Here is a 27,505-nt window from a genome sequence, read left to right on the forward strand (position 1 = left end):
CAAAAAGATTTTCATTTGTTAAACAAGACTCACCGGATCCCGGAGTCCTAGCTAATTGTCAAGCTAAGGTTGTTTTCCTTCTAGCAAAGCATTAGCATTAAGACGGTAGGGAGTTCCTGGAGAAACGTTTTACTCTGTCAGCCTCAAGTATCAATTTTTTTCTGTTGCAAAATGTCACATAACCTCTGTTTGGTCTACAATCATTGTGACTCTTCCTTTCACTACGTATAAGGCAAATTAGTAAAAATATATGACTCTGCTTCAGAACCAATAGTTAGGACTAGGGTTCCAGTTTGGGAAATGTTGGTCCCTTGCATCCATATTTATTACTATTATTATTAATCCTTTGCGTTCTCTTAGGCATTTTCTTAACTTCCTATACTAAACTTACTTGACTTTCTACAAATGTATAGCTGGAGTCTTAGCACATCATATTTTAAATTTATCTTCTTTATCTTCTTTTTTTTTTTTCTTTTAAATCCTAGGGACCGTTTCAGAAAGATTCTTTGAAGACCTAGGTAAACCCTTGTTCAAGCATATGTTCCTTTCTTTTTTGCCTCACAACCTATCATGTTTTCTCTCCGCTTAGTGTTTTGCTTCTTGAAAAGCTCTCAAAATTGAATCTAAAGAGACACAAAAAGAGTCAACAAGCCCATAAATTTCAGTGGTCCTCAGTCGTATTGTTAGATAGGGCCTCCTTCCTTTTCACATTGCAATCTCTGGTGCCAGAGCTCTAAATAGTGCTGCACATTCGCGAAACTGGGCACCCTACTCATTTGTAATTTTTTTTTTTTCTAAATCCCTCTACCACCAATGGCTAATGATTGAATAACATACATGCCTTAACATTTGTAAGGGAATTATCTCCATCGACATTGAACTAATTTAAATCATAAAGCTACCATGTGATTTAACAAAGTGCTGTCGCTGGTCCATCTGTGAGCTCACCATTACACCTTATTTATTTGACATTTATTTATGTGACATGCAGGTGACATTTGAAACCGCTGTTAGTTGTACACACGTCAATTGAAAAACTTGAAGTCAAGTCCAAGGTGGGTGGGAGTGTGTGTAGGAGGGAGGATTAAGAAAGGACCAGAGTACAGGAGGGAGCTAAGGAATTGTAAGTCGTGCCACCAAAGAAGTGACAACATTGAGCGAATGTCAACGCAACATTTTGTGGCTTAATGAAAACGTTTACAAGTTTAATGATTTTTCTCCAGTTTCTAGGTTGTCAATGATCCTTCCCTTCACGTTACGTTGTCGTGTCATACCTCATTTTTGTCATACCTCATTCTTTCTTTGGAGAAGCCTATCGAGGGGAAGACGAAATGCCCCAAGTATTAGGTGAATGATTTCGAATTCAATTAACTTATTGAGAATTTTTCTAAATCGATTCTAGGAACCCCTGGGTGATAAAAATAATCCAACGTTTCTGTGATTTTTACTTTAAAAAAAAAATCATGCTTAACCTTTAAAATTTCCTTTTTCAACCATTGTACTCTATAGTTTAACCTTGTTAGTTCCACACTGCAGGAGGAGCATGAAAGACCAAAAGAAAAAAAAAATGGGTGGGGGAAAATGATTTGCTTTAAGTTTAAGAGTTCTCTTAATTCTAGACAATGTGGTCACTGCTTTCCTTCTGATTTTTGTCTTGCTTCAGATACCTGGCCTTGGTTGCATTTGTAAGGGCATGCCTTTTTGAGGATTCCTCAAAGAAGTGCTTTAATTATCCACATGCCCTACCCCAACATTGATTCAATAAAATCCACTACTTAACAAGAACCATGGCAGGATCCTGTATTTGGTACCAAGGATGCAAAAGCAAATGAAACATTGTTCCTGTCTTTAAGGAACACACGATCTAATGGGAGAGTTAACTTGGACGTACCAATGATCACTATCAGAGAAGTAGCAAAGTAAGGCCTTAGGGAAGCTGAGAACAGGGGAGAGAAGGGGGAGTCTCATACAGGAGAAACCTTGTGTCGAGGACCCTGGAGACTGGAGGAGTGGGGGAAAGCGGAATGAAATGCAAAGCTAAATCTATGCATATGTTATTTTTAATAATCTAGGAACACCGAATAATCAGTAAGGTTGAAGTGAATATAGGAATATAGCGCTGGAGATGTGGGTTAGCTTCATGTTGTGAATGGTGTTATAAATGGTGAACGGAATTTATAATTTTTTTCTGTGGGCAACGAAGAGATTTTTTTTTTTAATTTTTTTTTCAACGTTTATTTATTTTTGGGACAGAGAGAGACAGAGCATGAACGGGCGAGGGGCAGAGAGAGAGGGAGACACAGAATCGGAAACAGGCTCCAGGCTCTGAGCCATCAGCCCAGAGCCCGACGCGGGGCTCGAACTCCCGGACCGCGAGATCGTGACCTGGCTGAAGTCGGAAGCTTAACCGACTGCGCCACCCAGGCGCCCCAAAAAATTTTATTCTTAAGACCAGTAATGGAGTTTGCCACGTTCAGATTACCAATATACTCACCCTTTTCTCAACCAAAACACAAAGAGAATTACCTTGTAAACTCCCTTGATTTCTGGAAGTCCTTTAATGCATGTGTGCCATATTATGGCTCAAGTGTTGGTGAGGATATGAAGAAAAGGGAATGCTCATGCACCATTGATGGGAGTGCAAAATGGTGCAGCCACTATGAAAAACAGCATAGAGGGAGAGCCTGGGTGGCTCAGTCGGTTAAGTGTCCGACTTCAGCTCAGGTCATGATCTCACAGTTCGTGAGTTCGAGCCCCACATCAGGCTCTGTGCTGACAGCCTGGAGCCTGCTTCAGATTCTGTGTCTCCCTCTCTCTTTCTGAGCCACCCCCACTCACATTCTGTCTCTCTCTCTCAAAAATAAACATTAAAAAAAAAAAACCCAGCATAGAGGTTCCTCAAAAAGTTAAAAATAGAACTACACTATAATCCAACAATTCCACTTCTGGGTATTTATCCAAAGAAAATGAAAATACTATTTTGAAAACATACATGTACTCCTATGTTCATTGCAGTGTTATTTACAGTGGCCAAGATAAGGAAGCAAATGAATGGATAGAGAAGATATGGTATATGGAGACAATGGAATATTATTCAGAGACAAAGAAAGAGGGAAACTTTGCCATTTGTGACAACACTGTCTAAGATGGACTTAGACAGTATTGTGCGAAATGAAATAAGTCTGACAGAACAAATACCATATGGTTTCACTTATAGGTGGAATCTAAGAAACAAAACAAATGAACCAACGAAACAAAACAGAAACAGACTCATAGATACAGAAAACTATCCAGTAGTTGCCAGAAGGGGGTGGGGAGAGGAGGGGCAAAATAGGATTAAAAAGCAGATTAAAAAGGTACAGACATACATTTATAAAATAAATAAAATACAGGGATATAATGTACACAGAAGGAATACAGTTAATAATATGTAACAATTTTGTATACTGATAGATGGAGCTAGATTTATCAGAGTAATCACTTCATGATGTATGTAAATGTCGAATCACCATGTTGTACACTTGAGACTAATATAATATTGTGTGTCAACTACACTTCAATGTTTTAAAGTTTATTTATTTATTTATTTAGAGAGAGAAGCCCAAGCAGGCTGTCACTGTCAGCACAGAGCCCAATGTGGGGCTCGAACTCACGAACCGTGAAATCATGACCTAAGCCAAAATCAAGAGTCAGACAAACACTTAACTGGCTGAGCCGCCCAGGTGCCTCGACACCTCAATTTCTTTTAAATGGGGAGAAAAGCGACAGAAAAAATAAAAAATAAATAGGGGAAATTTGGACACACACATGTACACAGGGAGAATGCCACGTGCAGATAAAGGCAGAGGTTGGGGTGATATAGCAGAAGCTAGGGAGCACCAAAGATTACCCACAAACCACCGGAAGCTAAGAGAGACGCCTGGAACAGATCGTCCTCAGAGCCCTCAGATGGAACCGACATCTTGTTCTTGGACTTGCAGTCTCCAGAAGTGTGAGGAAATAGATTTGTGTTGTTTAAGCCCCTCCGTTTGTACTATGTTGTTACAGCAACCTCAGCAAACTAATACAGCATGAAAATTTACCTACCAGATTTCTTAAATGAATGAACGCACTTACATTAATTACAACACACTTCTTCCATCCACCCCCGAAGCCCCTGAGTGGAGATCGACAGAAAGAGCTTTTACAGGAAAACATCTCTCAGTTGGGCTCCATGTAGACAGTTTAGGAACTGTCTAGAAGATCTTGTTTCTCTGAGTGTCCACATTTTAGTGTACCTACGGGGACCCACGTATGTAAATGCACGTGGCCTCAAAAGGCAGACTATAAAATTTGAGTGAGGATAAAAATGAAGATTCTAGTGGGAATTTCTATCAAGAATATATAAGTCATTTGCTTTTAGTATTAGTATTAATGAAGAATTTACAGGTAAAAGAACAGACACAAGGTAAACATGTTTAATTCTGGGTATGCCCACATGCCCTGCCAAGTTCAGTTCTGAAATCAGACTTTGAACTGACCTTCTCCTTGGAAGCAGAATTAATCTCTGGTTGTGCTGGTGTTCTCAGTACCCTGATAGACTTGTCATACAATTTCTGAAGGAATGGGATCATTCTACAGATGGGATTGGGTACATTTCCCAAGGCAAAATGTATGAAGGTATATAAGCCTGAGGGTGGAAGCATTTGAAAGTGACCTGGATGAGGATTGAAGAATAAAGTAGGAGCTTTCTTTTTACTATTCCAGCAAGGTAGGAATCCCAGCTGTGATCTTTTCCAATGTTCCATTCCTTACTGAAAGCATAGGGGGGAAAAAAACCATAAAAAATAAAAATGAACAGTCCTCATAATAACACTAGTCATTAAAGATAATTGACAGTAACTTATTAGATAATGGGTTACTATCATTTCAATCTAAATACTGGCCGGCAAAGCTCATGGTCTTATATCCAAATCAATAGGTTTGCATAATTTAAAATGACTGAACAGGTGAAGACATTCACAAATAACCCATTAAATGCCCTGCTTTGTTTTCAGAAACAGATACCAAAACTGGGCTCTCCTAGTTACTCACATGCCCAGCAATATTATCTTCAGTTCAGAGCTCTCTTCCCCATTTCTTCTCTCCCAACATTGTCCAGAAGAGCTGTTTCCCAGCCCACTGGGAGGAACTTCCAGCCTGCTGACATTAAAACAAATCTCTTCATAAGGAGGTACCCCTCCTCCTACAACAGATTTTACATAAAAATTTATACCCCAGACTGAGGTATTTGCAAAGAGAATGATCACGCTACTCCTACACTCCAAAAATTTCTTTGTTGCCCATAGGATCGATCACAGTTTGTCCCTGGCAACATTCTTCACAATCTGGAAATTCACATCTCCAGCTTTCCCTTCCTGTGTTCTCTTCAATCTTACTGGATTGTTCAGCGTCCCGGGACCATCGAAAATACTACATTATATGCATAGCTTTAGCCACACGTTTCCCTTCGCCTTCTTCCCTGCCTCCGCTCTCCAAAGTCCAGATCACACAGCATCTCCTGCAGGAAGCCCTCCTTTCTCCACTGCTCTCAACTTCTATAGTTCTTTTGCCACTTTGCTGACAGTGACCATCATTTTGTACAAGCTAAATCTTCCATTAGATCTCGCATTCTTTGAGGACAGAGCAGTGTTTCACGTACCTTCATATCCTCAGTGCCAAGAATAGCACCACTTGAGGACATTGAAGAAGACAATGCAGAAGTTGTTGTTTTGCATGTGTTTGACCTTGGGGGCTTAATCATGTGATTCTAACTGAACAGGAAACACTCCCTAAAGGTGAAGTTCTTCTGCCCTACTTAGAGTTCTAGGCAACAAATTCAAGCAGTTTAAGAATAGCTTTTTTTTTTTTTTTTTTCCAGCCACGCTTAAATGCCAGTCACAGAGAGGATTCTACAGCCCGGTCATATTTTAAGGATAGGCGTGGGTACTTGTCTGTAAACTTTAATTACATGTTGTAAATTTTACTGCACAGGAGTGAAATGCCAAATCACCTTGTTCTTTTCTAGATACTTGGAAATCCTGATTACATTTGGGGAAGAATTTTCCCCATACGCAGTGAGAACGGGCCTGAACTGAGACTCACAATTAGTTACCTGTACAATATTTTGTCTTTTAAAATGGAGTTATACGGTTGGTTCCAAAGCAGGCAGAGAAACTGCAGTCTCCACTAGCATCTGCCCAGTGAGCCAAGAATCAGACTGATCCAAAACCCGATCATGCACACCTCACTATGCAAGAGCTGCTTTAGGAAGAAACCAAATGTATTTGCATTTCCACCTCTTTGGCACTGAATTGGTACGTGTGTTTGAAGGATGGAAGACAAAAGCTTACAGCTTCGTCTTCTCTGCCCTCGGAGAAGCCCTCCTGGCCCTCATCACCGGAAAATGTAGGCCTGTGCAAAGTTCGTCTCTCTCTTCCTCTTGATCAGGAGGACCTCTCAGCTGTTGAACGCGACACTGTCTGCAGTGGTGCTAATTCCAGAGAGGCCGACAGATGAGAGGCTCAGCAGCTTGGCAACCCCACGTCCCCGACCTCACTTACTCTTAGCCGCAGCTTCTGAACCAGCACCATTTCAAGGGGGCACTGACACAGCAGCCAAGTTCACTGGGGCCGGGCTGCCCTGGTGGGGGTGGCTGGCTCTGGGGCCAGAACTGGGACTGGGTTTGGGAGCCTCTCACTGGGTATGCCAGGAACCCCTCTCTGAAGCAACAGCTCTTCTCCTATGCTCTTCCGGGCTTTGCCCTCCCAGAACCGCTGGGGCTCTTTTGCCTGATGCTGGCCTTTTGCATCCTCTTGGTCATGTGAAGGAGCTGTCTCCGCCTCCCATAGGTCTTTTTCCTGTGTCTCTTCTGCCCTGGATGTGCCTTTTTCTATACCTCCCCAAGCCGCCTAGGGAAAGTGGTTGGCTCAGGGTTTGACAGAGAGAAGACAAATAAATACTGCGTTAACAAGAAAACAAAGACAAAAGAAAACAAAGCTTGCTGATATCCACTCGATGAGACATTCTATCTACCCAAAACTTAAGAAACTTCAGGACTGTGTTCTGATAGGAGCTAAGCACATCCATCTCGATTCTGTTCTTGAGAACAAGGTAGATGACCACGGGGTGGGTATGCAGACCCAATGGAGCCACAGAACGATTTGTCCCCCCGGGGCTTCCACTCTCAGTGAAAGATCATGGTGGCATTTTAGTTGCTCTGATCTGACCGTCTGGTCATATTTCATATTTAACAACTCTCAAAAAATGTAATTACCTCTTTCCCTAGGTCCCAATTACTCTGTCAATTGAATGCAATTCCTTTTGGGGAGGATTGAAACTGGGAAGGCACGTACCATGAAACTTGGCACCGTCATTCCCCAGTGGGACCCAGCCTCTTCTTCAGTCAATGAAGTGAAGTGACAAAGAGCTGGAAGCTGGAGAAGGAATAATGTTTTTCCATTACAGTAACTTCTTAGCATTCATTTTTTTTCTTACATAATCCAAGAAGCACCTTACTTGATTGTTTATCTCTCTGAGTCCTAGGAACATCATTTTTCTTAACGCTGACCACAGATTCCTGCAGATCAATACATGATGATTAGCACTCTGGCTGGCCTTGCTGCTCAATATGGTGAGGCTGGTTCCGTGTTACAACAGGCAATTCCGACGTATTCATGGGTACATGGAACCCGGGTTCCTGGCAGCCTCTCCCATCAGCCAATTCTGGCTTGCGGAGGAGTCTTCAGTAATGCCAGTGTTCCCCTCACCAGCCCATTCATGTTGCCTCAGGAAGAAAATATCTGCAGGGATCTCCTGGGGAACGTAGTGAGGCGGTGGTTTCTTGGGTCTTACGTAGTTAATCCTTTCTGACGTTACCATCTCTCTGAACTTTCCGATCCTTCTTAATACCATGTCAATGGCATTGCAGCAACTCTACCTTATACATGAGGCCAGCATTGTGTACAAGTTTCATGGAGCTTTCCCAACAGAATTTTAGGGCTGGATTTATGTGCCCTTGCCAGAATCCGAACCCTAAATCATTATGGAGGGTGCCCAGGTCAACAAATTCTCCATTCCCAGATGGCATAAAGAGAACCTTTTGATCCATCACTCTCAAGACCCGTGTCCAGTATGTTCTATTATTTCTGCTGATAATGTTAACAACATGTGCTAGTGTTAGCTTGAAGCTATATTCTTTTGGAACTTACCTTATTAGGTAAGTTTGCACTTACCTTATTAGGCTGTGTTGAAACTTTGTCCTGAAGTAATGAGGAGTGGCAGGGCATTTCTTGAGCAGAATAAATGTTAATTTGGCTCAAATGGAGTCAGTTGAACAGTTTTCAGGAGTGGGGACGCTGTCCTGCTCTTGTAAGTGGTAAGGGTTTGCCCTTGCTGGCCCCGAGGGTTCCAGGAAATCTGGACGTTTCATATTTTTAGGTTCATCCACCTAAAGAGCCCGATCTTGGGTCTGAGGGTTCCACCTTTTAACGTCAGAGATCATGATTTTAACATCATTGCCCCAGCAATTACTACCCCTCTCCTATATTATTATTCCTTTACTCTATTGAATCATTTCAATTTGCAGGCACACACTGTATCATCCAACTTAAAAACAAAACCAGTGAAAACACGAAAATTTTGTCTTGCTCCCATGCTCTGTTCTCCACTCTCCTTAATAACAAAACTTACTAAAATGTTACACATTCACCATCTCTCTGCTCTCCCATCTTGTATTCCCTCCTAAACCTTTTCCACGGAACCTAGCTTCTGTCCCTACGCTTCACTAATACTGCTCTTGCCATTGGATCATCAATTGCATCCATCTTGCCAAAACCAATGGTGACTTTGTTTTCCCAATTTTACCGTTTTTCTCAACATCATTTGAAAGCTGACCTCTCCCTCCTCCTAACACAATGACATCTCTTGCTTCTGTTCGGCCAGACATTCCGTCCTTTTTTTCGCATCTTCTTCGGAGCTCTTTCTTGTCTTTTTCTGCTGGTCCTTTCTCTGTAATTTAACCTCCAACGATTTGAATATCTCAGGGTTTAGATCTGGTGTCACTTCTCTATAACTTTTTTAGGTAATCCCATGTATATGTTGATGATGTCCAAATATTTATCTGTTATTTCAATCCTTAGGTACAGATTCATATATTCAGCTATCTATTTGACATTTTCACTTGGTTATTTCATAGACCTCTAAAATGTTACATGTTAAAAAAAATAGTTTTTTTTTTCATTTTTGCCCTCCCACCCCTTATTAACATTTGCCACTCCATTTTAGGTGGCAGTGTCACCTCAAATGCTAACGTAAAAACAATCTAAAAGTTTTCGGAATCTTCTTTTTCTTCAATTCCTTCCCTTCATCTAGCCAAGTAATAAGACTGATCTGCTTTACCTGTACAACGTATAGAATTCATCCATTTAAAAAGGTCCTAACTCAGGGCGCCTGGGTGGCTCAGTCGGGTGAGCGTCCGACTTCAGCTCAGGTCACGATCTCAGGGCTCGTGAGTTCGAACCCCGCATCAGGCTCTGGGCTGATGGCTCAGAGCCTGGAGCCTGCTTCCGATTCTGTGTCTCCCTCTCTCTCTGCCCCTCCCCCATTCATGCTCTGTCTCTCTCTGTCTCAAAAATAAACATTAAAAAATTTTAAAAAAATAAAAAAATAAAATAAATAAATAAAAAGGTCCTAACTCAGGGCACCTGGCTGGCTCAGTCAGTGCACCCTGTGACTCTTGATCTCGGGGTTGTGAGTTAGAGTCCCATATGGGGTGTAGAGATTACTTAGAAAAATAAAAATATTTAAATTTGAAAAAGTCTTGAGGTGCCTGGGTGGCTCAGTGGGTTAAGCGCCTGACTCTTGATTTTGGCTCGGGTCATGATCTCACGGTCGTGGGATCGAGTCCCACATCGAGCTCCAAGCTGAGCCTGGAGCCTGCTTAACATTCTCTCTCCTTCTCTCTCTGCCCCTCCCCCACTTGTGCACAAGCTCTCTCTCTCTCTCTCTCTTTCTCAAAAAAAAAAAAAATTAAAGGAAAGTAAGTGTGTGTCTCTTAAAAAAAGAGTCTTAAGTCTATTACCACCATCCAAATCTGAGCCACTATGATTTCTCACAGGGACCGCTTACTATACTATAACTTACTAGTTGGCCCCCTTAATTGTACTCCTCCCCATTCAACACATACCATATCTATTCTTATAACCAAAGTAAGCTGGTCTACATATAAGTGAAATTATATTACATATAGTTTCAATTCCTTCAGTGTCTTCCCATTACACTTAAAAAAATGTTTTTTAACATTTATTCATTTTTTGACAGAGAGAGACAGAGCGTGAGTGGGTGAGGGGCAGGCAGAGAGGGAGACACAGAATCCGAAGCAGGCTCCAGGCCTTAAGCCATCAGCACAGAGCCCCATGTGGGGCTCCAACTCACGGACCATGAGATCATGACCTGAGCCGAAGTCAGAAGACTGAGCCACCCAGGTGCCCGTTCCCATTATACTTAAATCTAAATTCCCTCTGATGACCTACATGGCTTTTTACAATCCTGCCAGTCACCCCTTGCTCTGGTCCTACTCTGCTTTTACTTCTTCAGACACTTGCTCCTCAGGGTACTGGCACTCACCAGGATATTATTTGTCCAAGATGGCGCATGACTGGGTTATAATTGTGACTCAAGTTTCGGCTTGAAATCTCAGTGTCTCAGGTAGGTCTAGTCTGACTACACTATGTAAAGCAATTCTTCTCCTCCAGTTATTCTCAGTTGCATCAGTCATGACTTATAACCCTGAGTTTGTTTACTTGATCGTTATCAGTCTTCCATAATGTTTTCCATGACTATGCGTTACGTGAGAGCATGGACTTTATCACATTTCATCTGTATTTATAGCACCCAGGGGCATGCTTAACACGCAGATGTTCAACGTGTGAGTGTGTATGTACTTATTAAATAAGAAATAAAAACAAGAAGGAAGGGGCACCAGGGTGGCTCGGCCACTTAAACGACCGATTTTGGCTCAGGTCATGATCTCACGGTTTGAGAATTTGAGCCCCGCGTGGGGCTCTGTGCTGACAGCTCAGAGCCTGGAGCCTGCTTCCAATTCTGTGTCTCCCTCTCTCTCTGCCCCTTCCCCCCAAAATGAATAAACAAACAAACAAACAAAAAGAAGTAATTTGTCTGCACTTTCTGTAACCAGTTGGCTATGTTCGTTCTCTTAGAGTAAGCCTAAAAAACTCTACTCCAAACACCAGGAGTAAAAGAAGTAGTACAGATGCTTCTTTCAACTCAGAGTTATTATCATTTTTGCATGATTTCTCCAAATTAATATAATCTCAGAAGCTAAGCCCCTTGTTTTGGCTACATCATTTTCATCCTCAATACGCCAGTAAGTGGAATTATGTATAGTAAGATATTCCTAATATGGCTTCTATTTCCACCTTAGTATCCTTTGCCTGGCTGTTATTCAGAGAAATTGGATACTGAGGTGTTATTTTTGTAATGTGAGTAGACAGATGATCAAGTTTCTAGGGTCCACAATATGAAGACATCAAACATGAAGTTTCCAGGATTTCCTTTAGCCCTCAGGGGTTTTTGTTGTTGTTGTTGTTGTTGTTGTTCCCTTGCCTAATAAATCTAAATAAATTGGTCTCTGCATAGGTGGGTGGTGGGGACAGGTACTCTTTAAGTCAATATTGAAAAGAATGTAAGCTTCAGTTTATGCATCTAATTGTCTATTGTTTCTTTAACTTACAAGGCAGTCAATATACATCTTTTTAAATCTATCGGTTTAATCAATATGTATCTTGCACTGTCAGATTCAGAGAAGAAAGATTACCATATGAAACTCAGGTGGAAGTAATTTTTATTTTTGCCAGAGTTATTGATGAGAATATTTATAAACATTTTCTCTTCTCCGCGCAAAGTTTATGGCTACTCAAGGCTGATTAATAACAGGGTCAATCCCTCCGCAATATCCTTTCCTCAACATAAATGACATGCTGTTGTTGAAGTTTCCCAAGTAGAAATTTCATAGATAACTTATGTATGATCCAAATAGTTTTCTGGAATGTAGAGATGCTCCGTATTGAATCAATGTCTCCTTTGACAGTTTTGACGTTTTAACATCTCAGTACATAAGTTTTTGATTGAAGATCTCATCTTATGAGGGTATCACGACAATCAGTTCCCGCTATAGTCCTAGTCTGCTAAAAGCAAACTTACGCGTTGTTTGGGGGGAGAAATATACTTCAATAAGCAATAAATAGTTCTTTTTTTAGCCAACCTTGTTTTATAGAAACTTTCTATATAAACTCTCCTTCTCTCACACAGAGAATCTTTCATTCATCTATAGTCTAAAATAATTTTTGAACTTGCTGTGACAGTATTTATTTTAATCACAATACATATCTTGCTTGTGTTAATAATCAGTATTAATTTCTGCCGCATTCCTAGAATTACATAACATTTGATTAAGGCTGTCACCATATTGAGCTTTTTCCGAAGGTGGAGACTAGTCAGATGATCTGAGAAAAATAGTGTAAGTAGGATCATGGGGACTGAGTGAGTTGCTTTTCATAAGAATGCAAATAACAAGGGGATGCTATTACAGTTGTTCTGAATTCATTGTACATTTTTGCATCTAGAGAAATGATTTAGACCTAACTATGAAAATACTCTCTCCTCTGACAGTTGATATTAGGATATTAACTTTTATATGTTCTGAAACATGTTTAAAAAAAAAAAACTCTGAAGGGAAGGAGAGAGAGAGAGAGAGAAGAGCAAGAGACAAAGAGAAAGAGGCAAAATCGTCTCTACATGGGATTTCCTAAGTTACAATTATAGTTACATTAAATATATTTAAGAGTAATTAACCATATGAAACCAACATTAATGCAAGAACTGAAGACCGCTAAGAAACATCATGTCTTCCTTTCTAGTAAATGATTGCCTTCAGATCCATTTGTGGTGATTAGTGATTTCTTCTTTTTAGGATACACTTTACTTTCCACAGCACCCTTAGAGACGCCTGCCGTAATTTATTGTTCCCCAGAATTAGAATCAATGAATGGCTTGGATAGATGAGAGCTATCAACTCACCAATCATCACAGCTAATTCAGTCTCTGGCATAAAGTAGCTGGAGGTGGCTACGAGAAAAGCCAAATAGTAAGCAATGAAAAGGAGGAGGAAGGAGATGACAGCTTTCATGGCTCCCACATGGGCTTCTATGCTGGGGTCCCTGCACCCCGTGGCACTGATCTTCATCTGCCTGGTATGTCTCCACAGGGAGAGGAGCAAGAGGAGAAATGAGATCACGGACACGGAAAAGGGGAATAGCGTCAACAGGTTGAGACAAATCTTGACGGAAGCATATTGGGCTTTATTTACTCTGCATTTCACAGTTATGTTTGTTTTCTTCTTTACCTTAACACAAGACCTGAAATCATCGTTCAGATTCTCAGAGACAACAAGGCTAATGAACACAGAGAAGGCCAAGCATCCCAGCAGGATCCTAGGAATCGCACTGTCAATTTTCCACTTCATCCAGAGGAAAAGGGGATGGAAGAAATTCGCGATCTTGAGGAAATAGAAGACGCTGAGGCAGGTGGCAAACCAGACATTTAGGTGGTTGGTGAGCGTCCAGAAGAAGTCAATGATTCTCATTTTTTTACCGGTAGTATAGACATCTGGATACAGCCCCAGTATAAAATAGTCTAATAGTATGATACATAATAGACAAATTCTGGATATGGCCAGACTTGTGAGGATTAAGTCAATGGAGGCAATCTTCCTATTCTTGATCCAGTTCATGCAGTTTACCAATCCAATGAATGCATTCCCTAAAATCCCCATTGCAAATTCTCCAGCTGCTATGAGCATCAAGGTGCTCTCCACTTTATCCAGCATGGTAAAATACAGAAATCTCCAACCGTTCCTAGTTGGACTGACGTCGTTTGATAGGTACACCTACTTCTTGGACTTTGTTGTAATTTTCTTTACCTCTCTTACTGTAGTCTCTCTTGGGATGGAGACTGGAATGATAAGTAGGGACTGGAGCTATGATCATTAAATCCTTATCAGTCTTGAGAAGTTAACGTGATTGGTAATCCCTGGCCTGGCCACCTCGTGTATCACGTGTATGTAAAACCTGTATCAGCAGGTTTTACTTTTCCACACATGGCCAGTTTAGGCTGAGCTACATTTTAGGATGCAAATTAGACCCGTTCCCTTTCATGATCCTGCACTGTCTTTCTAAGGCTATGTTTTTTTGTAAGCTTGGGATTCATTAATCTGTGGCACATACTAGTAACCTCAGGAGGACTGCTAGATTTAGCAAATAGAAACACCGGACACCCAGTTAAACCTGAATTTCAAATAAACAATGAATGATTTTTTTTTTTTTTAGCGTATGCACTAATCACATGAGATTGCTGAAGTTCAAATTTAATTGGGTATCCTGTGTTTTATCTGGCAAATCTAACCTCCACAGATTTTTCTAGCAAATAGAAAATGGGCCAAAATCGAAATTCACTTTGCAAAATGATAATATTGATTACTACGAAAAATCTAAAGTTTGGGTTAACATTCAAAACCATAGATTTTCAGGGAATTTAAAAGGTTAACGCTAAATATAGATTATTTGGTTCTAAAAAATATTTTAGCTCATTTATCTTGGTTGTTCAGATGAACATGCACAAGGTTTCATATCATAATGCATTGTCTTATTAGTCAAGTGACATTTAATGGTCATTTAGTTTGTGATGCTATATTTGTTTTTATGTTTTTAATGTTTATTTATTTTTGAGAGAGAGAGAGGGAGAGACAGAGCACGAGCAGGGGAGGGGCAGAGAGGGAGGGAGACAGAATCTGAAGTAGGCTCCAGGCTCTGAGCTGTCGGCACAGAGCCTGATGTGGGGCTTGAACTCACAAACCACAAGATCATGACTTGAGCTGAAGTCAGATGCTTAACGGAATGAGCCACCCAAGCACCCCTGTGATGCTATATATATATATATATATATATATATATAATGAGATGAAGGAGTCATAATAAAAAACAATATCGATTACCTTTATATTTTCCCTTTTCATTTAAAAGGTACTCAAGGGCAGTTGTACACATAGAAGAAGAGAGCAAAATCCTGTGTTTTGATCTACCCTCTGCCCTCTGCCATGCCAAATTGTATCTGAGAATCTACATCCTTAGCTCTTCTAGACTATTCGGCAGGACACCGATGATGAAACTTACCTCATTCCTACAGACGAACTCTCTTACCTTTATGCAGCTTCTCTAAATTTAGAGTTACTGAGAAACACTTTGCAACATAGTGTTTCCACGGAATAATTTTAGGGGTGCTCATACCTTCTTTGGGAACACATATCTTCTCATCCATCCTCAAAGGACAAACCTTCATTCCTGAGATGCCGCTCTGATTTGGGGGGGAAAACATGCCTCATTCTGTAGCCATCTTCACAGATGACTGCTTTCCTCTGAGCTTAGAAATGATCCCTGACCCAAGCACATCATTTCCTTTTCCATAGTGTCCTGGTAAATAAAGGGACTTCAGTAACTATAATCATACCTTTACCGAAATAAATTTTAGAATACGCTTTTTGGTTGTTTGCAAGTGAGAGTAGATTTTATACATAGCTGTGTAGTATAGCATGGAATTTCTGGTGCCGGTACTATGAAAGCAGGATGAAAGTTCCTTGAAAGATTAAAAATACAACTATCATATGATCCAGCAAGCCCGATTCTGGGTATTTATTTATGGATAAATCTTTTTTTATGGCTCAGTTGATTAACCATCCAACTCTGGATTTCGGCTCAGGTCATGACCTCACAATTTTGTGAGATCGAGCCCCATATTGGGTTCTGCACTGACAGTGAGCCTGCTTGGGGTTCTGTCTCTCCCTCTCTCTCTCTGCCCCTCCTCCATGCATGCTCTTTCTCTCTCTCAAAATCCATAAACTTAAAACAATAAATAAATTGAAATCGGGGTCTCAACGTGATATTTGCACTCACGTTTATTGCAGTATTATTCACGACAGCTAAATGTAGAAGCACCCTAATTGCCCCCTGACATATGAGTGAATAAAGAAAATGTGTTACATACAGACAATGGATTATCATTCAGTCTTAAAGAGAAGAAAATCTTGCAATATGCAAACACACGGGCGGACCTGGAAGACATTGGGCTAAGTGAAATAAGGTAGTTACAAGAAGGACAAATATTGCCCAGTTCCACTCATATGGGTATCTAGAATGGTCAAATCATAAAAGCAAACAGCAAAACAGTGGCTGCCAGGGCCCGAAGGGACATAAGAATGGCGAGTTGCTATCCTATGAGTATCAAGTTTCAGCTATGTGAGAAATATAGGTTCTAGAGATATGCTCTACAATATTGTGCTTACAGTTAACAACTGTTAACCATACTTTGTACACTTAAAGATTTGTGAAAAACGTAGATCTCATATTAAATGCCCTAACTACAATAAAAAAAAAAAAACAGTAAAGAAAACAGAAAAAAAAAATTTGTGCGAGAGGGTTTGGTCACCAGCTTACTACTTTGAACCTCGGTCATGGTCAGTGGAGGTATTTCAAACACTGGAGATACAGAAAACTAAATAGGGAGGAAAGGACTTCAGACTAATGGAGGGAACCCTTCCCAGAAGTACTAATCTTATAAACTATTTATTGCATCTAAACCTGCAGAAGAATTTAAAGTTCGTTGCAGTGAAGAATTAGCAGGTATTATGCAGAATACACTAATTTATCCCGTTAAGAGAACATCAGTTCTCCTGTCTCATACAACAAATAGCATCCAAAATGCTAGGATATTAGAAATATAGTTGATTAAGTTTATATACATAAGACTGTAAACATTGGGACTTTACGGAGTGAATTTTACATCATCATATGCAGAAAAATTGATAATCTTCAGGCAATTAATATTTTAGTTATAACAAAAGGAAATGAGTAGATTGAAATAGACCAGAATTTGACATAGCCAATGGCGGGAGCTGAAATGCACAGTCATTAACGGAACAGACGTGAATTTAGACGTGCCAGATCAAGTGTTTCAGTGCTACTCTAGTAACAAAGGATTTGTTGTTCACGGTAGAATGAGGTTTTTGTAGTGACTCTTTATTTTTCTTCTTTTTGTGTGCGTGTAATTTACTCTGTATGTGTTATGGGCATACATTGCTTTTTTACTGATAGCATGTAGTTACTCTACAATGTAATTACTCTACAATGTATGTTAATTTCTTCTCAATGAATTGCTTTTCTAGAGTCTTGAGTGGTAAGAGCCCTTGCAGGTCTTATTAAGAAAGGAACCTGAGCAAAGCAGTCTGATTGATATTACTTACCCCCATCCTTTTACCGAGATTGTGAAGAGCACTTAGGAATACCCTTAGGGAGAGATGCTTGAATGAGTTCTGTTCCCATCCTACTGCTGCCTGAACAGCAAGTTGTTTGTACAGAAACTTAATTTCAAGGAAAATGAATAGGAGCTTCCAGAATAAGGTCCGCCAGAATATATTATGTAGGAGACAACCTAAAGCCTCACTCACTTGGGAGGAGACAGATACATAACTAGGAAACTGAACCAGACATGGGACAGGGGAGATCCGAGTTCCTAGTTAATAATCCAAATGGGAATGACCCAACAGAGCCACCAAGGGGGCAAAATTAAGGGTCAGCAATGAAAATATGTGATAGGGAAAAAAATGAAAAAAAATCAGTGCAGTTCAGTGCACTCTACCATGGGCCAAAGTAAAATCTTGAAAGAAAGTAACTAGGCAGTACATGCCTAACCTCTGCAGTAAGGTGGCAAAAAGAGTAAGTGTGGGCTCTGAAATTCTCAGAGGAAAGAGTGAAGGTGAGAATCTGGGGTGTAAAGACACAGAAAGGATATATACATTCATGTGCTAATAGGCCTCAAGAGCACTTCAAGATGTGTACCCAAAATAAATGGGATAACAGGACGAAACAAGAATGTATTTTTTTTTTTTATTAGGCAACAAGATTTGGTTTTCAAGTTTACGTACAAAGCCAAGATTTTACATCATGCAGACCGTTTTGCCATACCTTGGCATCCTGATAGATGCCCTGCCTCAGCTTGTTATTCCCAATAATTAAAATGAGTGAATGACCAGAAGGATAGAGAATTGGTATAGCTTCTCCAAACATCACAGCGAACTTGCGTTCTTTCATAAGGTGGCTAAAAGTCACCAAAAGGGAAACCTCATAACACACAAAAAGGAGGAAGAGAAATGAAGTCATAGTTTTCATGGCTCCCGCCTGGGCCTCTGTGCTGGGACCTCCACAGCCTGTAACACTGGGTTTCATTTGCTTGACATGTCTCTGTAGGGACACAATTAAAAGAAAAAGTGAGATCAATGACACAGTCCATGGGACAATTGCCAACAGGTTAAAGAGGGTCAGCGGGTTGAAGAATTGACTCTTACTCACATGGAACATTTCAGGGCAGTTGCTTTTATGTTCTGCAATTTTATGAAACTCCTAATCATAATGTGGTGTCATTGCCAGTAGAAGGCTGACCAAGGAGGAGATGGCCAAACAGCCCAGCAGAATCCAGTGAATCACTCTGTCAATTCTCCCTCTTCAGCCAGAGAAAAAAGTGGGTGGGAGAAGTTGGCTATCTTGAGGAAATAGAAAACATTGAGTCAGGTGGCAAACCATATACTTAAGTAGTTGGCAACTGTCCAGACGATATGCATGATGGCTTTTTAGTTTAGCATTTTCATAAAAATCTGGGTAGAGATATCATTATGATGATATTTACTATCATTATACAGAGCAAACACATTCTGGAGATGGCTAGACTGGGGAGGATATAGTCAGTTGAGGAGATCTTTTTCTTCTTAATCCAGTCAATCCAGTTTACCAGTCCAGTGTATACATTCCTCAGAATTCCTATTATGAATTCTCCAGTTATTATGATCATGAAGATGTTGTCTTCTGTACAGAGCATATTGGTAGAGAGAACACCCTGGTCTCCATTATCACTGCAGATGGGCTAATTTACAGATTCTCAGTTGAAGGGTGGTAATAAGTTCTTCAAGTCATGAAATAATGCTTTCTTTTCATTCACTATTTGGATTTTGATATCATTCCAGGAGTACCAAGCTCTCTTTGGAAATAGGATGGCTTCTACATTTGTGAGGACTAAACCAACTGGTTGTTCCAAACATTTTGATGAGCTTTGAGGCTGGGCAAATTATAATCATCACCCTTTTAGTGAGTGGTAAGTGAAATGTTTGGTTGAAAATGCTCTCATACCCATTAAAAGAGATTCGATTTCATGAATTTGCAACAGGCTTCTTGCTATTAAGTTTTGAGTACTCCGTTCGACCTGTTGAACTGAGTTTCAAACAGGGAGCCACAGACAGCAGAAAAAAACCATGTATTCCATAAAAATCACAATGTGTAAAATGAAAGTTCATTTTCATCACCATAAACTGTAGGCCAATCACGAGTCAGGTTTCCTGGCTCTTGGAAATGAATTTTAGTTTTGGAAATGATCAGTACAATTGGATTAGAGAAAATTAACATTCAGTCAGAGGATAATAATTTTCATTTTCATATAAATGGTTAATCAGAGAAGGATATGGTACCAATCTAATTATACATGCTATAGTGTTATTAGTCAGGCAGGCACGTGGCAATATTTACAAATATTTTGCCTCTATGCAGTTTTTTAATAGAAGTGAAAGATGCTAGATTAAAATTTGCTAGTTTCATTTCATTGAATGTAGGAAATGCTCCCCGTCTGAAATGATCATCCCAAAATGTTGTCTCTTGGATAATACACATTTTCATATAAAATTAAGGAAGCACACTTTATTCTCTTATAATCAACTCTTTTTATAAGACTTACAACCTCACATTCTACATTGTAGTCATTTCTCCTGATGGGGCAATCACATTTTTAAAAATGTTAACCGAATAATGTTTTCAGGGAAGAAGACTAATTCTGCTATCAAATTGATTTATTCTTTCTTGGGAGACCCATTCCACAATAAATTTAAATCGAAGTAATACAAATCACAGAACGAGGGTTCTTCTTCTTGTATTTAAGTACTTAAATAATGTAAATAACATATGTAGTATATTTCCTATTTCTATTGCATATTGTGTTACAGGAAAGCATGAAATTAATAATTTAAGGAAACCTAGTTATCTGTAAAATGTTACCAGAAACAGAATAGAAAAGATAATGATGTTAAGAGAGAGAAAAAAAAAAAAACCAAACAAACAAGTCAAAGATTCTTGAGTCTAGAAGGGTAGAGAAAACATTCCAAAGAATCTTTGAGAATTGACCCTAAAGCTGGGTGGTTTTGATATACATATCCCTTAACTGTAGACCCCACACTCCTTTTCCTGGTCAAACATTTTCTTGAGATCACATCTCTTTTCCTACATTATATTTCACCCTGAAGAGGGTCTCACCCAGTGTTTTATCTCCTTCCTTAATGGGACAAATCATTCTAGAAATGGAGGGGGTAGAGCAGAAAAAATAAGAACGGACCTCCTCCGGCTCAGAAGAAGTACAGTTTCTTATAGGATCGATTTTATAGGAAGGGCTGATATGTTTTAAAACCTCTTCCCTGCAGCCTGTTTGCCTGAAATTCTTCTGCTGCTTTTTGAGCTCAAGGTTTTTACCAGAATATGACAGAAAGGAGAACCTCTTTGCCTTGGGCTCATCTTTCCTGCAGACACGAGGAAATGCACGTGGCTCCATGATAACATTTGACTTAAACAAGATGGAAATGTGAAGGAACCCAAAGGGAAATTTAGAATAATGATAGATATGCATGACTCTTAACAGCATACAATTAAGCAAATGAATGTAACCCCCGGGGAGAAGGGAGACAGTCTTTTGTTGATTTCTTTCTCCCCGTATTCAGGATTCTCTGCGGAACAAGAGGTTTCCTTCTTTTGTGGAAGCCCTTCACACACCTTAGCACCTTCAGAAAGGCCTCCCTCAGCTTGCTGTTGCCCATGATCAGGATGAATGAATGGCTTGATGGGAAAATGACAGTGACTATGCCACCAAACATCAGCACTAACCGTCCTTGGGGAATCAGGAAGCTAGAAGTGACTACAAGAAAGACTGCATAGTACATGATGAAGAAAAGCAGAAAGATGGTCACTGCCTTTATGGCCCTCATGTGTGCCTCTGTGCTACAGTCCCTGGACCCGGTGGCGTAAAGTTGCATCTGCTTAGCGTGTCTAAAGAGGGAGAAAAGTAACAAGACAAAGGAGATTAGGCACAGAGCAAAGGGAACTAGAGCCCCCAGGTTCAGGATAATCAGTTTGAAAGCGCTTGGGGCTTTACTCACTCTGAATTCCCAAGTTATGTTTTCCTCGTGATTGACTTCGACGTGACCCCAGGATCCCTCTTTCAAAAAGACACTAATAATTATGGAGGTGAGGAAGGACGCCAGAAAAAGCCCCAGGACGACTCTGGTAACGTTTAGCTTCAGCCAGAGGAACACCGGGTGGGATATGTTGGCTATCTTCAGTAAGTAGAAAATGCTGAGGCAAGCAGTGAACCAGACACTTGAATGGTTGCTCAGTGTCCAGAAAGCATCCAAGGTGTTTATTGTCTCATTTTGAGCATACGCATGTGGAGAGAGCAGCAGAACAAAGCCTTCTGCAGATACCACACACAACACACAGATTCTGGAGATGGCCAAACTCACCAGGATGATGTCAATCACGGAGCTATCTCGCCTTTGGAGCCAACCAGTGCAGTTAACCAGTACAATAAATCCATTTCCCCAGATTCCTATAGTCAATTCACCAGCAATCAAGACCATATATATTACCTCCACTGCACTTGGCATGTCAGCAGAGTTCCTGTCTGGGATATCACCGATGATGGTGTCAGCTTTCAGCTGACCAGTGAAGGATGGTGTTTAAGTCTGCCACTGTCGTCCTGCCGGGTAGTTGTCTTTTTCTGCCCTCTTTGTCGGCATTGATCCAGGTCACTGAGATAGCCAGGTCTGCCCCGGATGACAACGGCCTGCGTGCCGACTCCACTGATTGACCAGTCCTGGCTCTCAAGTGAAGAGATGATTGCAAGCCTCTAAGATGCAAATAGGAATGTATCTGATTTCTTGGATTTGCACAACCTTTCTCCTTTTAAGCTCTGTATATTTTGGAGTCTTTGAATTTAAGCTTTAGACCAGGAACTGCAAGAAAGAATCAATTACTTGGAAAACGATGGATCCAATTTAATTCGGAGACGTGGCAACATGACCACCTCTGATGACTTGCAAAGTACCCCCACGTTATGGTCCATTTTGTGCAAAATGCATGTTTGGGAGATTAAAAACGATTGCTAATTTAGAGTGTAGATAGTTAATGTGACTAATTTCAGCCTTACAGCAATGTATTCACTTCATTAATTAGAATAACTCAGGTAGGGGGGCGCCTGGGTGGCGCAGTCGGTTAAGCGTCCGACTTCAGCCAGGTCACGATCTCGCGGTCCGTGAGTTCGAGCCCCGCGTCAGGCTCTGGGCTGATGGCTCGGAGCCTGGAGCCTGTTTCCGATTCTGTGTCTCCCTCTCTCTCTGCCCCTCCCCCGTTCATGCTCTGTCTCTCTCTGTCCCAAAAATAAATAAAAAACGTTGAAGAATAACTCAGGTAGGGCAGCTGTGGTTTTCAATTTTCTAGTAAGGACGGTTATTTTATTTCCAGCTGTTTCGCCTGGGAATGGGGAAGACTGAGCACCGAAGATATTCGAGTTGTGCCTGTTATAACACAGAATTTCACCTCGGAATCTGTACTTGTATGCAGCCGATTATGCTTTGTTAAAATCTGAGTGCGATCTTCCTTATAATGCCTCTTTAATAACGGATACCAATTTCAAAGACAAAACATACTTGATCATATTGCTAGTATTTGTGTGCATTTTTGGTTGTTTCGTGATTTAAGACACATAACATCTAAATCCACAAAACAATAAACCAAGGTATAGTAATATTCTCTTGCACTGACTTTAATGTTTCACCAACTTAACATGTAAGCTGGAGGCTTCTAGGCTTTGCTATCACTGGAGGGGCTGCTCTGTTAGAGAAAAAGGGCTTGAGGTGATGATCTCAAGCAAATGCCCAACCTCATTTGTATACGTGTTTTACTTATGTTGGTGACAACAGACCCTGAGTCTGAAACATTGAGGACTGGAGACGAAGAGTGCCACCCATTAGGTGGGTTAGGAGTCAAGTACCTTTTTACATATTTAAAAGCCATTTGAATTTTTTTTGGTGGACTACTTACATATTTGCTCATTTTTCTACCCTTTTAATGAATTTCTATGGTGTTTATACCTTAGAGAAATTAACACTTTTCCCATGTTCTGTATCGACAATATTTCCCACTTTGCCATTTGTATTTAGCCTTTCCGCGTATTTTTTATTTTTATTTTTTTAATGTTTATTTATTTTTGAGAGTGAGAGTGACACAGCATGAGCAGGGGAAGGGCCGAGGGAGAGGGAGACACAGAATCGGAAGCAGGCTCCAGGCTCTGAGCAGTCACCACAGAGCCCAATATGGGACTCGAACTCACAAACCGTGAGATCATGACCTGAGCCAAAGTCGGTCAGCTCAACCAACTGAGCCACCCAGGCGCCCCTCCATGTATTTTTTAAATGTAAGCAAAAGTTTTCAAATTTCATATAGTTCTATTTATCAGTCTCTATGACTTCTGGATTTTGAATTATAGTTAGAAAATGTCTCCATTGAACTTTTCCTGTATTTTTCTCTTTTATTTGCACGATTTGTTTTTTTTTTTTAACACAACACTTAAAAAACAATTTGGGAATATATATGTATATATATCTACATTATCAAGTGTGGATCCAACTTGACTTATGGGTCCAAGATGGCTATCCACTTGTTTCAATTATATTGATTTGGTAATCCATCTTGCACCCCTGCTTGAGATGCCACCTCTATTTAAATGATAATTTCCCAGGGCACCAGTTGAGGATCTGACTTTGGCTTCGGTCATGATCTCTCAGTTTGTGAATTGGAGTCCCCCATCGGGCTCACTACCTGTCAGCAACGAGCCTGCTTCAGATCCTCTGTCTCCCTCTGTCTGCCCCTCCTACGCTTGTGCTCTCCCCAAAATAAATCAATATAAAAAAATTGTTTTAATAAAATAAAAAATAAGATAAATGATAATTTCCCTTATGTATTTGCAGATGAAGTGGCTACTGTTCTTGTCTTTTAATGCATTAGTAATGACTAAAAGGACTGTGAGTGGCATGGCTATTTCCACCTGCATAAGGAGAACTTATGACAAGTTGAGATTTTAAATTTCACCTCCTGACAGTCTGAAAACCAGAGGTCTGTGGTGGCCCTGAAAGATTCACTTGTTTTTTATGGCTGTAAGTCAGATCTAAAAGTTAATTGTGTAGATAAGAGATTTACCATATCAGAGGTATTCACAGACTCATCAAGTCTCATCGAATGAAATTTAGAGCAATGATGGGAAACGAGTAGGACCTTAAAACTGGGAATGAGGATATCTAGGTGCACTTGGATAAATAAAGCTGAGAATCTCAAACTCCTTTCTGGTGGAGGCAGTCCACCTTCCCATGTCAGAGGGAAATCTGCCTTGTTTTGCTTGAAGACCGTATAGCAACCTCACCCGGGAAAGTTACCATGCAAAGCGATGCTTATTTAAGACCCACCTCAGTCACCATTTTTGTCTCTAGACTCAGAACCAAGGTCCTACTGCAGCGAGCTCCAGGCAGTGGGGGAGAGGACAAAGCGGGAAGATAATTACAAAATCTGACCAAGAGGGAAAACATTTATCCTCCAAAAGAATTGCAAGATTTCACACATTTGTGTTGGCTGACAGTCAAAGCACACATGTAAGAACGGACTCTAAGGATTTCAGACCAAAGAGGATAGATCCCAACACTGGATCTGGATCAACGTATTGATATAGCTGCCCCTTTATAGAGTCTAGGTTCAGCATGTTCACTTGTGTCATTTCTCGAAATCTCTTGCGATCGGAAGCGCTCGAACACAAACACAGCTAGGCAGATGTTCCTTTAAATTCATTTTCTTTTCCTCGTTGAAATACGTTGTACCATTCTTTAGAATCTTACATTCTCTGTTGACATTTTCTCTTTAATTATGCTACTGATTATTGCAGGTCAAGTCAGGCAAATGACTATATTTTCCACATGTATCAAGAATGGAATGCTGCCATACTGGTCTTATTTGCAGACAGCTCGTATTTTTAATTATTCGCTGACTTCATCTACCCCCCCCCCCCCCGCCCCCGCACACACTCCAAATCCCTCGCTATGTCCACTGCAATTCACAGTAAATCATCAGCCAGAAACTTGCGTTCTCATTCATTTTTCTGACAGTTCATTTTACCTTCTTTCTTTGAGCTCAGAAGGTCTTCAACTTTGGCAGATTGGTGAAGACTGTGATGTCTTCAGAATAATTTTTTTTAAGTGAACAAAATGAAAATGCATGGAATCTTAGAGGAATCCAGATAAATTAAAGTATATATATTGTATATATTTATGTATATTTAAGTCATCTTTATACCCAATGTGGGGATCAAACTTATGACCCCAAGATCAAAAGTCTCATGCTCTTTCAACTGAGCCAGCCAAGTGCTCCAATTAAAGTATATTTTTCTGTGCTTCTCTCTTCATCTGGCAGAAAGAGCAGTAATAAAGGTAAACGATAATTTGAGGTCTCTCAAACAATAGTGATTTGTGATTTCTAGAAGTAAAAATCACAGGTACTGCTAACGTTTCTAGGATTGCTACCTGCATTCATACGTAGAAAGAATGCTAGGTTTAAGTTAAAGGTTAATGAAAAGGAAGATATAATTGGGTGCCCGGACAAGTTCATAGTCCCCTCAATTTTATCCATAGATGCCTTATTTTAAGACCTCACATTATGCTCAGTGAAATGAGTCAGGCAGAGAAAGACAGATACTGTATGTTTTCACTCATACGTGGATCCTGAGAAACTTAACAGAAGACCAGCGGGGAGGGGAAGGAAAAAAAAAAAGTTAGAAAGGGAGAGAGCCAAACCATAAGAGACTCTATTAAATACAGAGAACAAACTGAGGGTTGATGGGGGGAGTGGGAGGGAGGGGAAAGTGGGTGATGGGCATGGAGGAGGGCACCTGTTGGGATGAGCACTGGGTGTTGTATGGAAACCAATTTGACAAGAAATTATATATATATATATGTGTGTGTGTGTGTGTGTGTGTGTGTGTGTGTGTATAATATATTTTATATATTTTTATAAATTATATATATATTTTTATAAATTATATATATATATATATATATATATATATATATATATATAATAAGGCCTCACAACTAAATCCTGACTCTACTCTATGGACATTGCTTCCTCTGCACCCTTTCAAGTGGTAACTGTTCTCCCTCTCACACCCCATCGTCCAACTGAGGCAAAGCTGGCCTGGGTGTTTCCTTTCTTTGTCACTTTGAAGAGCTCATTCTCCCTACTCCCTCACAAATCACCCAGCAACTTGGAATTTCCTGTCCTCTATCTATACATTTTTCCAGTGTAATATTGCAATCATTCACCAGCCCTCCTTTTATTTTAGACTTCGGTCTATAGTTAAGTGTATTAGACTTCACCACCATTCCTTTTGCCAAAGTTCCCCCAACCATCTCTTAATTAGATAAAGTCAGCCTCTAATCTATTTCTCATGAATGGCTAGTAGATACAGTATTTCCTGAGTCCTTGTATGTTAAAAGCATCTTCCCTTCCCCAACAACCTTGGTACTTGGAAGACAGTGTGGCTAGTTAGAATATTATTGGCTCATGCTTTTTTCCTCGCGCTTAGTGTAAATTTTGCTCTCTTTTTCCTGTTGTGGACGAATGCTGTTGAGAAGCCGGATATCAGGTTTTACTCTTTCCCTTTCGAGTGACTTGTTTTCTTTGCCTGTTTACTCAGAGCCGTTTATCTTTAGCATGATGAGTAGGGGTATGTCTCTGAGCTTACCTTTCTGGAACGGTTTTCCCATGTGTGCCGTCATGCCAACGTATGGCGTCAAGAAATTTATTTATTTTTAATGTTCGTTTATCTTTTTAATGTTTATTCATTTTTGAGAGAGAGCTAGTTGGGGAGGGGTAAAGAGGGAGACAGAGGATCCAAAGCAGGCTCTGCAGTGACGACAGAAAGTCCAATCTGGGGCTCCAACCCACAAGCCAAGAGATCGTAACCTGAGCCGAGGTCTGACTCTCAATCGACTGAGCCACCCAGGCGTCCCTTTAAGAAATTTATTTTTAGGGGCGCCTGGGTGGCGCAGTCGGTTAAGCGTCCGACTTCAGCCAGGTCATGATCTCGCGGTCCGTGAGTTCGAGCCCCGCATCAGGCTCTGGGCTGATGGCTCGGAGCCTGGAGCCTGTTTCCGATTCTGTGTCTCCCTCTCTCT

General features: G+C 40.4%; 3 protein-coding genes and 1 pseudogene across 3 annotated transcripts; 1 reads left to right on the forward strand and 3 right to left on the reverse strand.

Annotated features, from left to right (window-relative positions):
- Positions 1–6,424: 6,424 nt before the first annotated feature.
- Positions 6,425–9,434, forward strand: LOC109501453 (annotated as a pseudogene).
- A 3,554-nt stretch (positions 9,435–12,988) lies between these two features.
- On the reverse strand, positions 12,989–13,924 carry TAS2R7 (taste 2 receptor member 7). Its single transcript, XM_003988415.4, has one exon. The coding sequence runs from the start codon at positions 13,922–13,924 to the stop codon at positions 12,989–12,991; it is 936 nt and encodes a 311-aa protein (XP_003988464.1).
- A 4,158-nt stretch (positions 13,925–18,082) lies between these two features.
- On the reverse strand, positions 18,083–19,017 carry TAS2R8 (taste 2 receptor member 8). The gene is given in 6 exon segments (XM_011283793.4): positions 18,083–18,130; positions 18,132–18,641; positions 18,643–18,660; positions 18,662–18,772; positions 18,774–18,806; positions 18,808–19,017. Coding segments are annotated over 6 exon segments (930 nt in total).
- A 1,840-nt stretch (positions 19,018–20,857) lies between these two features.
- Positions 20,858–21,998, reverse strand: TAS2R9 (taste 2 receptor member 9). The gene has a single exon (XM_003988465.5). It carries the CDS (start codon positions 21,893–21,895, stop codon positions 20,882–20,884), a length of 1,014 nt encoding a protein of 337 aa, XP_003988514.1. The 5' UTR covers positions 21,896–21,998; the 3' UTR covers positions 20,858–20,881.
- Between the last annotated feature and the right edge of the window lie 5,507 nt (positions 21,999–27,505).

Source organism: Felis catus, chromosome B4, assembly GCF_018350175.1.
Source record: "Felis catus isolate Fca126 chromosome B4, F.catus_Fca126_mat1.0, whole genome shotgun sequence".
In the NCBI taxonomy this organism is placed as follows: domain Eukaryota; kingdom Metazoa; phylum Chordata; class Mammalia; order Carnivora; family Felidae; genus Felis; species Felis catus.

Excerpts from the sequence above, each read along its gene's own strand:
- TAS2R7 (XM_003988415.4), bottom strand. The coding sequence starts at position 13,924 with ATGCTGGATAAAGTGGAGAGCACCTTGATGCTCATAGCAGCTGGAGAA.
- TAS2R9 (XM_003988465.5), bottom strand. The coding sequence starts at position 21,895 with ATGCCAAGTGCAGTGGAGGTAATATATATGGTCTTGATTGCTGGTGAA.